The following is a 12,904-nucleotide window of genomic DNA, read 5'->3' as shown; positions in this document are numbered from 1 at the left end:
ATCTTTTTTTGACTGGTGGTAGTCTTAAAATTGAGGGGGCCAAACTTGAGAAAATTGTGAGCATCAACATCTTATAAAATGACCAGATTTACAGGAAAGGCAAGTGATCTTTGTCCATTATTTATTTGAATTCCAGATTTAAATATATATATATCCTGAGTTCTGACATAGAAGCAATGGTATTATAGCTTTCTAGATTTAAAACAAAAAAAAGACTATCCTTTAGCATAGAACAATATGCTTTACCAAAAGTCTGGGTTTTCAACACTCCTATAAGAAATCTAATAGGAATAGGTAATGTACTGATACATAAATACCTGGTGCATTTGTTTGAACTTCTCAAAGGCTTTCTGCATGCTCTCTTGGTCTGTGTTTTGTCCATCTTGAAAATTCACTGTAAAACACGTGCTCGCTTTCTTCATTGTTCCAAAATGACAATATCTGTGCTTATTGAAATGAAATAGGAATGAAACTGTTTTATTATTATTATTATTATTATTATTATTATTATTATTATTATTATTATTATTATTATTTCAGTGGTTATGAATAGCAATGCCCCCTATACACGTATAGAAAGTCTAGTAAAGCATGGTACAGTCTTTGGTGCAAGCACGGTAAAGATAACAATGTTAAGCATTCTTAATCCCTAACACACACTGGCTATGAAAAATGGGCTTGGCACTGTAGTTTTGAATTTACAGTGCTATAGTGTTTATCATGTACGCTACTTATTATATACTCATTAACGATTAACTTTGCTGAGCTTCACTGCGGTACACAGTAGGAGTAAGCGTTTACATTAGGTAGTACAGTAGTTTAACGGAAAACGTACATTTTGTGTCTTGGTTTACTTTGGGTAGTACGCTATGAGTCAAATGCTATGAACCCTAACGTCCGCTATGAACCGCTACAAGGGCTGTAAACAGCATGCATTGGCAGCTTAATCTCAAGTTACCCTTCTAGATATATAACTGTGCACCTGCCGATCGTTGACAACTTTAAAGTGTGTTCGAGTAAGCTAATAAAATAAACTTTTTTTCTGCTTAATTATATTTACCCAAATGTAATTCTAACTGATACAATGTTGGAATTTACGTTTTTGCGCACTTCCTCCTACCTGTTGTGGTCTTCAGGACTAGTATCAACTTCTCTGGCTTGGGCGTTGCTGTTTCCTAGCAACAACGTACAGAAGCAGCGCTACACGTGTTGCTGTGCGTGGAACCTCTTGGACTAAACATTAAAACCAGGCTGTATAAAATAGCTTTTAATTGTTTAAATATTAATTCAGTTGCAAGTACTAGTGCCGTGTCCCAAAGTGCACACATGTGGGGATACATTAGGCAACTATAGCCTTATCCATCAAGCCACAATAATCTACTTCAGAATGGATTTGCTGATATCCTACTGCATACTGGAAATACACCCATGCCACCTGTTTTGGATTGTGCAGAGAATGTTGTAAACATTTTAAAAGCCAAATAACCCGCCTTTCTGTCTGCTCGACTTGACGTATTTTGGTATTTGCGTCGGTGTATTTCATGCAGGTCAGTTTTTATCTCCACTTTGAGCTAGGCCTGCCTGCACCCAAGATACCGTCAATCCGGTTTTCGCCCACACACATTTTAAGTTTTTTAAATTGAGTCGTGTCAGTTAGTAGGCCATAAATGTGTACGGGATGGGATTTGCAGCTTGGGATGTTTTTCAGTGTGTTGTTTTGTGCAGCGTGTTATATTGTATCAGTGAATCATAAACATGCATTTGCCAGTTTGGCAGTGTTGAATAGAATTAAACAAACCGCCGCGTCTAAAATAAGTTACTGGTTTTGAAAAGGAAATTATCTCAATTTAATTCACTATGGAAACAAAAACAGAAAACAATAAGTAATGCACATTAAATAAATACAGCAAATCTGAGGGGTATTATTATTATTATTATTATTGTGATGAACACATTGAATACAAACCGACTGCTATTTCCCAAGCTAGAGTATTGACCTTGGCCCAATAACAGTCAATTTAATATCAATAACAACAAAACAATAGAATTATATTTTTTGCTGTAATTTAGCCGACACAGCAGAAATCACGACCTGACACGACCTGCATTGTGTTTGCTACTATGATTAATTGTTTAAAATTCCCTTAACAAAACGTCTGGTAAAGCTAACATTGCATATACGTACTATTAGATGCGTTTTGTTTCGCTTTTTAACAGTACATAAACATATTTTCCGTGTAGTTACATTGTCTGCATGTGTATGTGTTCCATACACGCAGACTCAGAAGTTTCCAGTTGTGAAATCAATGTGCCGAAACAGAAAAGGGGTGTGGAATTGTAGCTGTGGGCTGATAAGGGCTCCTTGTAACCTAGCAACAAGCAAGGCCTGCCATTACAGAGGGGAACTGCTCAGCTACAAACAATCTGCTCGAATGTTTCAACTTCACTTCCTTCGGAAAAAGGTAAGGCGTTGTTTGTTTTTGTAGATTAAAAATAATATTTACATATGGGCAATTCATGTTTTCTAGACGTGTTTATAAAGAACCTCAGGCAGGAACGCATTGAAGTTTGTTAAAATAGCCTCGTGATTTACAAATTAATCTTGAGCGCTGTGTTTATTTCAGTGGTGCGTACTAACTACCTGCATGTAAACAAAGCATTTTGGAAGACATAATGCTTTGTTGACAGTACAGCATGCGTACGCTGAAACGTGTGAGCGGTCAGTGCTGTGAGACTTGGCAGTGGCTAACGATGCAGTTTAGTATTGACCATTGGTATTTTTATTGGATTCACGAATATACCATTTTTCAAACAGTATATTTGTTAAGATGGCTAGCACAGTAAACACTGTCCTGTAAATCCGAAGTAACAGCACTGATTTCGTGGTTCTAGGGGTGGGGGGACGGCTTTTGTTTTAATTACGCAAGATAGGCTACTAACCGATCATTTTAGTCATCCAAAATTCTAATTTAAATTCTGTTTCTACTAGGGTTCGTTCTCCCGGGAATGGCGGTGCAATACATTTTAATCTTGGCAGGACTTGCGTTTCAATTTCTCTGTCAAACTCCTACAGTTCTGGTAAGGTGCTTCACAGTATGTCTCCCACGTTCTTTGTAAGGGTATCTGTTGTGTACAGTAAGTCACAGCCCTCCCCCATATTTAAAACCCCGCCTTGGGATTTGTACAAAGTAGAAGTAGGGGGATTACCAGTCCAGACAATGAGGTTGACCACCTGTTATATTTTCTTATTGTTACACTAATATGCAATGTTATACACAAACTGACAATCAAGCAATTGCATGAGCCTTCATAAAACCTGCCATAACGTATATCATACCCTGTATTCTAGTCATATATTAAAGGCACATGATTAAATATTCGACATAGCGTGTTGTATGGCTAACACATAGTATTTTAAGCTTTTAATCCTGAGAAGATTTTATTCTGTCCAAGAATTTTAAAAGTTTTGTAAGTAGCAGTGCAAACTGATATATATTTTTTAAATTATATATATATATATATATATATATAATATATATAAAAATTAAAAATAGGATTTCTAATACAATTCCAGTGCAGCAGAATAATCTCTTTGGAGGGCTTAAATCAATGGAGAAGCCACATGATGGTGGGGTTGGGATAGCAGCAAAGGTCAAGTACAGTAACTCAGCACAGGGATAATTAGGGCCACTGAAAATTGTGACTAGACAGTTGAAACAATAAAAACGTGTACTGCTGTATAGCTGTTGTTGCATACGACAGCTATGCAGTAAAAATTGAAATGCTGCCTACTGTACACAGAAAGACATGGCAAATCCAATAGCAATGTCAAACACAAACGTTTTGAAATGCCATGTTCTAGAACATTTTCAAAAACTTGTCTATTTTCAGTAGATTTTTTTTTTTTTTTTAATACTATTATTTACAGCACGACTTTCCATACAATTTTTATTGCAGCCTGCCTCGGGGGGGGATAGAATATATAATGCAGAAACCCTTATACCAAACTGTGACAGAGACATGAAAATAATTGATGCCGGTGGAAAATGTTGAGCGATTATCATAGATAAATTAACTAATTACATTTGAGTCTGGTAAGAGTCTTGAGTCTGTCTTTTTAAAGGGGCTTCTTGCCTCTGTCAGGTCTTGTGATACAAGAAATTGGCTGATGCACAGTCTATAAATATTGAGCTTTCCAAGGTCTAATTAGTGCAAACTGCCTGCACAACAGATTACACACTACTGGCAGCATTTCCCTATCTGTAGCAGTTTGTAGCATTAGCACTTCTGCTTAGTTATTATCATTCTGCCAGCTGTCTTTTTAACCTGTTAGATTGCAGCATTGTTCTAAGTTTATTGTTGCAGGACATGCTTTTTTAATATAAAATCATACAGCAGTATACTGTTGCATTTAATACTGTATTCTGACCTATCTCTTTTTTTAGTTTCTACCCAGAACTCTAAAGCTTGCTAGTTTGCTGTTTTACAGTCTTCTGACTCCATCATAAGTTGCAGTGAATGGGCAAATGCTTACACGTTGGTTGTTAGGAATTTTTTTTTATTATAATTAAGCTTTTATTTTTTAACTTGCCTCTAATATTAATAAAAGGTGAGTAAGCTATTGCTTCTGACTTGTCTGACTTATGGCATGGTTTTGTCCAAAATGTATCTTGTTATAGCAGAGTAACAGGATTTGGAATGCCAATGATATTGAATGGAAGGGAGGTTCCACCAGTCTTTTGATGTTACTGTTCATTACCAGTAGAGGGCACTGTCTTACACTGTATTACGAGTTTTAGGTTTCATGAAATTGAGCAAGTAGAAATTGGTAAATTCCAGGGTAACAATATTTTCAACCTACCCTGCTTGGAAGGTAGCGCTTTTGTGGGTTGGCTTCTCTTAGTATTGTTGGTAACGCTACACGTGCTTGGGTTTGTTTTAGTGATCTAATTTCTTAATACTGCTGCCCTGAAATGAACAGTATAAACCTGTTTTTTATTTTATTTGTTTATTTTTAGAAAAAATACAGTTGGCACTGTAGATAATTAAAATATCCCTCTGCCTTTTTAAATGCATCAGCCTGTCATGTTTAACTTGACTTCAGTTTCTAAGAGAAGTGCATTACAACGTTGTATCATACCATCTTGGTAACCTGATGGAGAATTGTTTATGAATACCCTTAAGATATTTTTATATCTACTGTTTATTTTTGATTCTATGCATTTTAAAATACATTGTTACAATGAGATAATCATTGCAATTTAATCGAGTAGTGGAAAGCTGAATCCTATAGAAGGATGGTATTTTGTTAATCTGCAACAGTTGCCTCATTGTGCTTCACTGTTCTTTTGCTGTTTCATGGTGTTTTCTAAGTAAAATGAATTGGGAATTGGAATTGAAAAACAGGAACTGACTCCAACCCTGGTAACTTGAGTCAGTATAAACTGTTTGCCATTTTTTCAGTGGATACACTCCTCTAGTAACATTCAAACAGCTTGCTGGGTAACCTGATTACCGGGTTCTTGTTAGCAATTTGTGAGTCACGGTACCTTAACACTTTGAAACGTGTTGTCAGTTAATGAACATTTTTCAAGCATTGTCTGTGCTACTAACTACTGTACAGTTGAGCCTATTTTTTTAAATGACATTTCGTAGCTCTGCTCCTAATGATCTATATTGCCAGCTGCTTTGTACTTACATGACCTGTTAGATGTTGATTTTTCATAGCCTCGCAGGACCCTGTTTAGCCTAAAGGTTCTAAACAGCAGCCCAGAACAGCATTCCACTTTGTTTTCCTATAATGAACCTGCATGTGGTTTTAGTGAAGCACAGCCATTATTAAAGTCTCCCTTTGTATTTGTTGCAGTCGCTGGAGATAGAAAACCGTTTTCTTGCTGTTTTTGGTTGGTTCATTTATGAAATGCTCAGTCTCTCAGCCCACACCGTGTTCCTGTATTTCAGGGTGCCACTCTGTTTCGTGGTGACTGCTGCATGGATGAACTGGATGTGAATGGAACCTGTCCAGTTAACACTCCGTGCAGACCAGGTAGATAAAAGAATAGAAACCCTTGAAACACTATGAATATAGCAACAGCATAACCCTGGGTGAAGAAAAGCACACACGGGTTCAAATAGCATTTTAAGTGTCTGCATAACGCTTTGTTGTCAACGATGTTTAGGATGCAATTGCTAGAGGCTGTTTTGTGGATGTTTATTTCTTCTAGTATTAAGATGTATTTTTATATCTTGGATGAGATGCGAGTAGGGGAATTTTCACCGCCCAAAGACTTCTGACACAAAGGCTTCTGATAATAATGCTCTTGATCAAGCTTGGTGCTGATTTCAACGTGGTACAGTACGCACCAGCTGGGAACTTTTTAATGTTGTTACTGCAAGGGTGTGTTTGGGGGTATGTCCTCTTTGTCAGAAAACTCAATAATAATAATAATAATAATAATAATAGCTTTCAGACACGTTTCAATTGAAACAGGTTGACTCTGGTTTATACTGCCTTTTTCAAAGCAGTTTGGTTTGCTGGGAATGAGGACTGAGAGAGTACAAAAGTGCAACCTGTCCTGTAGGTTAACTCTTTCAATTGGGCATGTAATAGTCATGAAAGTTAACAAACTGCATGTATACAAGGCAAACCGACTAAAGATTACATTCCATTTAATTCTCACAACAATGATAACCAATTAATGTCACATTCTCAACGTTTAGAAGCTTCAGTTGGAAGTTTTAAGTACAGTATCTCCACAAGACCCATCGGATAACAAGTTGCAAATAACATTTAAATCATGCTAATTAATTTTTTTTTAATCTTTTGAACATTATGTATACTTTAGTGTTTGTTTTAAAGAAGACTGAACAATTGTTTAATTTGTAATTGTTTCTGTACATTCTTGCTTCATAACTTTTTATAAGCTTGGTTCACCAGGGGCTGGTTTTTAGGGATACACTCCTAATTATTATTATTTTTGTTTCTTCTCAGGTTGTTATCGGCATCAGTTTGAGAATGGCACCACCTGCCTCCAGTGCAAGTCTTTAACACTGCCATATAATGTGACAGAATGCAGCAACTGTAAGTAACCTTTCCTTTGTGTGACACACAAACTCCTATCTGCAACTCGATACATTCTCACTTTTGGTCTTGCACGTCTGTTGGATTTTTGGAAATATTTTTATTTACTTAAACTTTAAAATTGGATACTTAAATTAGTGCTTACTAAGCCTTTTAAAATCAGTTTTCTTGACATTATTACATAAGTCTGTTTCAATGACATGGTCCATGGATTTACTTATCGAAGGGTATTTACAGTGCCTTACCTCCCTTGAGGTGCGAAGTCAGCAGCAAAATAATTAGATCAAAGTTAATTAAACTGGGGGAACTCTGAATTAAAATGACAGAAATTGATTACTTTATAACAGTCCTAGAGAGAACCTTTTCTGAGAGATCCTAGAAAGAACCTTTTCTGAGAGATTGATATATTCTGTGTCTTGTTAATTTAAAACTGTTAATACATGTTCTCCTATTCCCCCCCGACAGTGAACTCCAATGAAACCTTTTTGTGGACAAATACAAGCACTGCAGCACCACCACAGCCCACAATTGGTAAGATAGCACAGTTGCATTCATATTTACTAGCCCATTTGATATTAATGTTGTTTATGAAGTGTGTGTTTAAGTTCTAATAGTCTCAGGGTATGCACGCTGTATGCAAACTTTCCTTTGTCAATTCTGTAGCTCATTTGATTAATTCTAGATTAATGTTTAAATCTTAACATGACCCAACAGAGAATATTGTATTTACTTGCCCTGTTAGGACAATTACATCATGGCTAACTTACAAATCCAATAAATAATCACCTTAAACTTTTTTTTTTTTTGTGGCAGGTGGACCAGCAGTAGCAGCCTCTCTTCTCTTAGGAACACTGTTTATAAGTTTGTTTCTAATCCTATCGGTGGCTTCCTTTTTCTACCTCAAACGATCCAGCAAACTTCCAGATGTTTTCTACAGACGAAACAAAGGTACAGCTCTTATTCTGCACAATATAATCCAGAGGCTCAGTGTGTGCTGGGCAGATTCTTTACCGAAATGGATTTCATTTTAATACAGGGGGGTTATATCAGGAAGCTAATATAGACTGTACAAAATGCATTCTTATATTTAGCTCTCAAGTACAGAATTCACATTGACATTACAGATTGACCTGATATTGCTCTCTGTACTTTTGTAACAAAGTGTTTTTTAAATACTCCAAAGTACACAGTTCATATAAAAAATAAACATTAAGCGACAGGCAGTGTTTATCGCTGTAATTGCATCTCGGGGATCTGATAGGGATTCATTTTTATTTGTCTGTCAGATTGCCTTGTGGGTTTAAACAGCTTTTTAATACACTGCCTGACCTTCATTATATACTGTAATGTCAATGGCAGCTCTTTCTAATGCTGAAACCAATCTACGTTGTTAACAATAAAAAAACACAGACTGTACATTTAGGATTTTTTTATGTAAGTAAAAATTCTCTGCTTGTTCATAACTTTTTGAAAATCATTTGATATGTCGACATTATATAAAAAATGAAATCTTGCCCTAGTTTTCATGTTACGGGAGGATTTTGCTCAGTCGTGTTTATCTGTGTGTTTAACAGTTTCTTATCGTACAGTTGTTTTTATTGATGTGTTACTAAAGTTATACCTTAATGAGGCGCTTCATTTTTTTCTTTTTTTGTTTTAGCATCTATATTGCAACCCAGTGAAACAGTAAGTTGTATTTATTTTTTCAAACATCTGTATTTGTGTATATAAATCTAGTTTTATAAAAAAAAAAAAAACAATGTCTTTCCCATCGATTTTGAGTTGTCACACTTTCATTTTAGCTTTTGAATAGTTTATGAACTAGTCATCCAATTGAGTTGAAATTTGATATGGGCATTCCCTAGAAGTAATTTTCTTCATGGGCTGCTTTTTCTAGTTAACTTATTGGTTTGTCTAATAAAAGCACTGTGTTAAAAATTGCTCACCCAAATTTAATAAAACTTTGCAATTTGTACAATAATTTATTCCACATACTGTGAATGTAGGTTAATGTGTGTGATTTTGAGAATCTGACAAACCTCACGTTGTTTCAGGCAGTGATGGTTCCTACCCCAACATCATCAGGTATGATTTCAAAATTAATTACAGTAATAAAATCTGCTTTTTGTAGAAACATTATTCTATCCAGCTCTAAAATTAATAGAGAAGAGCTACAAATCTTTCTTTTTATTTTTTTTGCAAATTATAGGTCCATAATAATCATTAACAGATGTTGTTAGACTTGGAGATGCTTAGATTTCCAAGAGTAAAAATAGCATTTCACCTTTAACAAAACCAACACTAATCATGTTTATTATCAGCACCTTTGTCAGTGATGTTATTAGAAAAAAATGTTTCCTTCTGCACAGGAACAGAGTCTTTATTGTCCCAAAGTTTTTGCAAGCAGACCTTTTACCTCTGCAGTAGCCAAACTGAAAGCGCCAAGAAAGATAATATACATGTGACCAGCATCCATGTGAGGCCCGTGATTCATTTGTAATGGTGCTCGGAGGATAACCAGTCCTTGTTTCTTTCTTGGTACCATTCCAAGGAAATGTCAACCTGACTGTTCAGGTTGTCCTTCTGCAGGTTTTTGCAGTGTAATGTAATATGGCCATTGGTGATTGTTTGTAATTTTCGGTAGTTGCTGAAAACAATCCTAAACCTTCGGAAAGGCACCAAACCAGATTTCATTTATTTTATTTTATGTTTCATCAACAGAATGCATTTTTGAAAATATGAAATACATTATTAATTCAGCAGTTGTACTAATGAGCACTTACAAACTAACAGTGTGTTACATCTAAAATCACTATATGTGTCATCTGTAAAACTCTTTGAGCATATTGTAGATTTGTACAAAGAAAAAGAAAAAAAGTTTTGCGTTATCGTCATCAGAAAAAAACCAAGAGAGCATTGCAATAATACTCATAAACCACTTCAAATTTGTTAAATTGCATTGTTTTTAAATGTTAAAGGAGTTTAAAAAATGCCAAAAGTAGCTATGAATTCTGCAGGCCTGTCTAACATCCATCAACCTGTTTCCATTCATATTCCCCTCTGATCTTTGATAAGGCATTTTAATGTATGCCAGTGGTATTTTATAGTTGCTAACTACAATGCCATTGACACAGATAACAGATATTGTGCTTGTGAGCTAATAGAAAAATATGGAAAATGTGCTTGTGGTAATTTAATTGCTTTTTAAATGCATTTATCCATTATATATATTTTTTAATGGGATAGGAATATGCAGAAAAACTAATATTGAACTGCCAAAATAAAGATTAAAACTGTTTCAGGGCAACAGGGAGCCTCAGGACTGAGTTTCACACCACGTACTATACAGTACAATATATTCTAGTTTAATAAAAATGCATGTCAGTTTTTCAGGTGGTATTACTATGACTAAGTGCAGAAATACAGTACTAAAAGAAACTTAAATTTGTAATTTAATTTACTAAGTTTCTTTTAGTCTTTCTACGCCTTGCACTATTGCTTTAAATGTGGATGGTAGGACCCAATTCCGCTTTTGTTAATACATTTAATATCAGTCATATGGTTAGGTATAGAAACATGGAAAGCTGTTAAAGAATTTGATACTGGCATCGAGAGTGATTTCAACCCCACCCCTCAAAACATAAACAAAAGCAATATAGACATGTAAGCAAGCAGAGAAAACTCATGCAAAACTAGTCTTGTGCAACGCTTAGAATCAAAACAGTGGTACGTGCATTTCCTAGCACTTATTCTTTCTTGGATGTCTTGTGTACCTATTTATTTTTAAATGGTAAGCCATGTTTGTACAGTGCAAATTCATCAGATACAGAACTGTTCTTTAACACATATTGTAAGGCAGGTGTCATTTTAGTATTTGAAAATGGAAACTTTAATGCCTCTTTTTTTTTTTTCTTTTAGTACGGAAGCCAAGATATGTAAGAAGGGAAAGACCTTCAGTCATATCTACTTCAGCTACAATATCATCAGCCGCAACCACAAGAGTGAGCAATGTGTAGATGTTTCAGCTGTGAAAACACGTGACTTAAACAAAAAAGGATGCAGATGCACAAAGGATTGGTTTTCTTCAGTGCATGAAGATAAAGGTTTGGAAAAAGAAAGCCCATAATAGTTATTCCATCCAGTTTGTGCAAAAATACTATGGGCACCTAAGCAGCAAATGGGGAAGAGATGTTAACATGTAACAATATTTAATTGTGATTTGCAGTTGACTTACTTCTTGCTTCCCCATTTATATTTGGCAGTGTAGATCAGGTACAAGAGGAAAATGTATATAGCTTTTGTGTACTTTTGTTTGATTATTTTCATGTCTTTAATAATGCACTCCTAGGTTTATTGAGCTGTGAGAAAATGCACTATTCATCTACTTCTGTTTTCCTGACCTAAACCTTTTTTTTAAATGATTATTTATCTACATACTGTAACAGGTAGAAGCTTTTGAGGGGAAAAGGGGAGGAGGGGGCTTTAGAAGTCCAAAGAATTCTATTTTTATTGCCAGGAACTAAATGGACTGCCAAGAAAATTTTGAAATTGGATACGCTCTCATAGATGGCTTAGTTGCTCAGGCAAATTAATTTTGTTTAGGGGGTTCATAGTAATTGATCTAAAAATCATATTTGTTTAAATCCTGCAGTTGCCTGGCTATGAAATCCATGTGGGTCTGTACCACACAGTCAGTGTTTTGTTAAACGTCCAGGACTGTAACCTTCATAAAGGACGCAATCTAGAAACTGGTTATACGTCAGTCACTACAGGTTTACATGAGCACTTAAAAAGAAAGTTGCAACCAATATTGGTCTAGAGTAGACTGATATTAATTCAACATTTCTACGCAGTGAAATGATGAAAATAAGATTAAACCCTAGTCTTCATATAAGAAATGGCAATCACATGTAGATGTATAAGGTTCTAAGAATGTTCACCTATGTGACTTGCGCTTAGAGTAAGTAACGGGGTTCCGAAAAATGTAGCGTAGTGCTATTGTAATATTTTATTTCTTTGTCGTACACAATGTGACATGTCAATCCAATTGGCTGCCTGTTTGTTAGGAAATCTAAAATGATGTATTGCCAAATGTTCATTTGAAGTACAGATAATTTGAAAATCTTTGTTGCAGTGTGTCAAAGTGGTTTGCACTTTCTATACCTGTGCTTCATCATATATATATATATATATATATATATATATATATATATATATATATATATATATATATATATATATATATATATATATATATATATATATATATATAATATGTATAATTTTAAATACAGTTTGCAAAAAGTGTGCCAATATTTCTGTCTTAATGTTTTTGCTTTTGTATAGCACATGGAATATAAAAGCCCTAATTTATAATTGGACATAAAGATTTATGAAATATTCTAAATGGACAACTAACGGCCTAACAAGAAAATACTTTTGCTAGATCACAATCAAGTCTGATTTTGATCCAAATGTTAATTGTGATAACCATCTACATCTATGGCCAAAATTCTGCAAAATTATATTGCAAGTCTACCGGAAGCCATAATAGTAGTACAATATTTAATGTTAGATTTTTGAAATGTCACATTTTTCCATTTTTATCAGTTTCTTAAGTATTTGGAAAACTACAAAACGGTATTTGATTCAGTATGTTAATGTAACATTATTCAGCAAGTTTCATTTTACTTTTGTGTGAAGCATAATGAATCAATTCTGTAGGGTGATGCAAAACTTTTGGCCATAGCTGTATATTATATATATATATTATATTTTTTACCCAAAAGCATCATTGTAATGATCGCTTATTAATATTACTAA

At 34.8% G+C, this 12,904-nt stretch overlaps 1 protein-coding gene across 1 annotated transcript; it reads left to right on the top strand.

Annotated features, from left to right (window-relative positions):
- Nucleotides 1-2,370: 2,370 nt before the first annotated feature.
- On the top strand, nucleotides 2,371-12,273 carry LOC131698836 (uncharacterized protein C1orf159-like). The gene is made up of 9 exons (XM_058993247.1): nucleotides 2,371-2,462; nucleotides 2,990-3,078; nucleotides 5,962-6,046; nucleotides 6,992-7,081; nucleotides 7,547-7,612; nucleotides 7,895-8,029; nucleotides 8,742-8,767; nucleotides 9,136-9,166; nucleotides 11,000-12,273. The coding sequence occupies exons 2-9, from the start codon at nucleotides 3,007-3,009 to the stop codon at nucleotides 11,095-11,097; spliced, it is 603 nt and encodes a 200-aa protein (XP_058849230.1). The 5' UTR covers nucleotides 2,371-2,462; nucleotides 2,990-3,006; the 3' UTR covers nucleotides 11,098-12,273.
- The last annotated feature ends 631 nt before the right edge of the window (nucleotides 12,274-12,904 follow it).

Source organism: Acipenser ruthenus, chromosome 20 (genome assembly GCF_902713425.1).
Source record: "Acipenser ruthenus chromosome 20, fAciRut3.2 maternal haplotype, whole genome shotgun sequence".
NCBI lineage: Eukaryota > Metazoa > Chordata > Actinopteri > Acipenseriformes > Acipenseridae > Acipenser > Acipenser ruthenus.
Note: the sequence above shows the minus strand (reverse complement) of the source record. Positions and strands in the feature narration are given on the sequence as shown.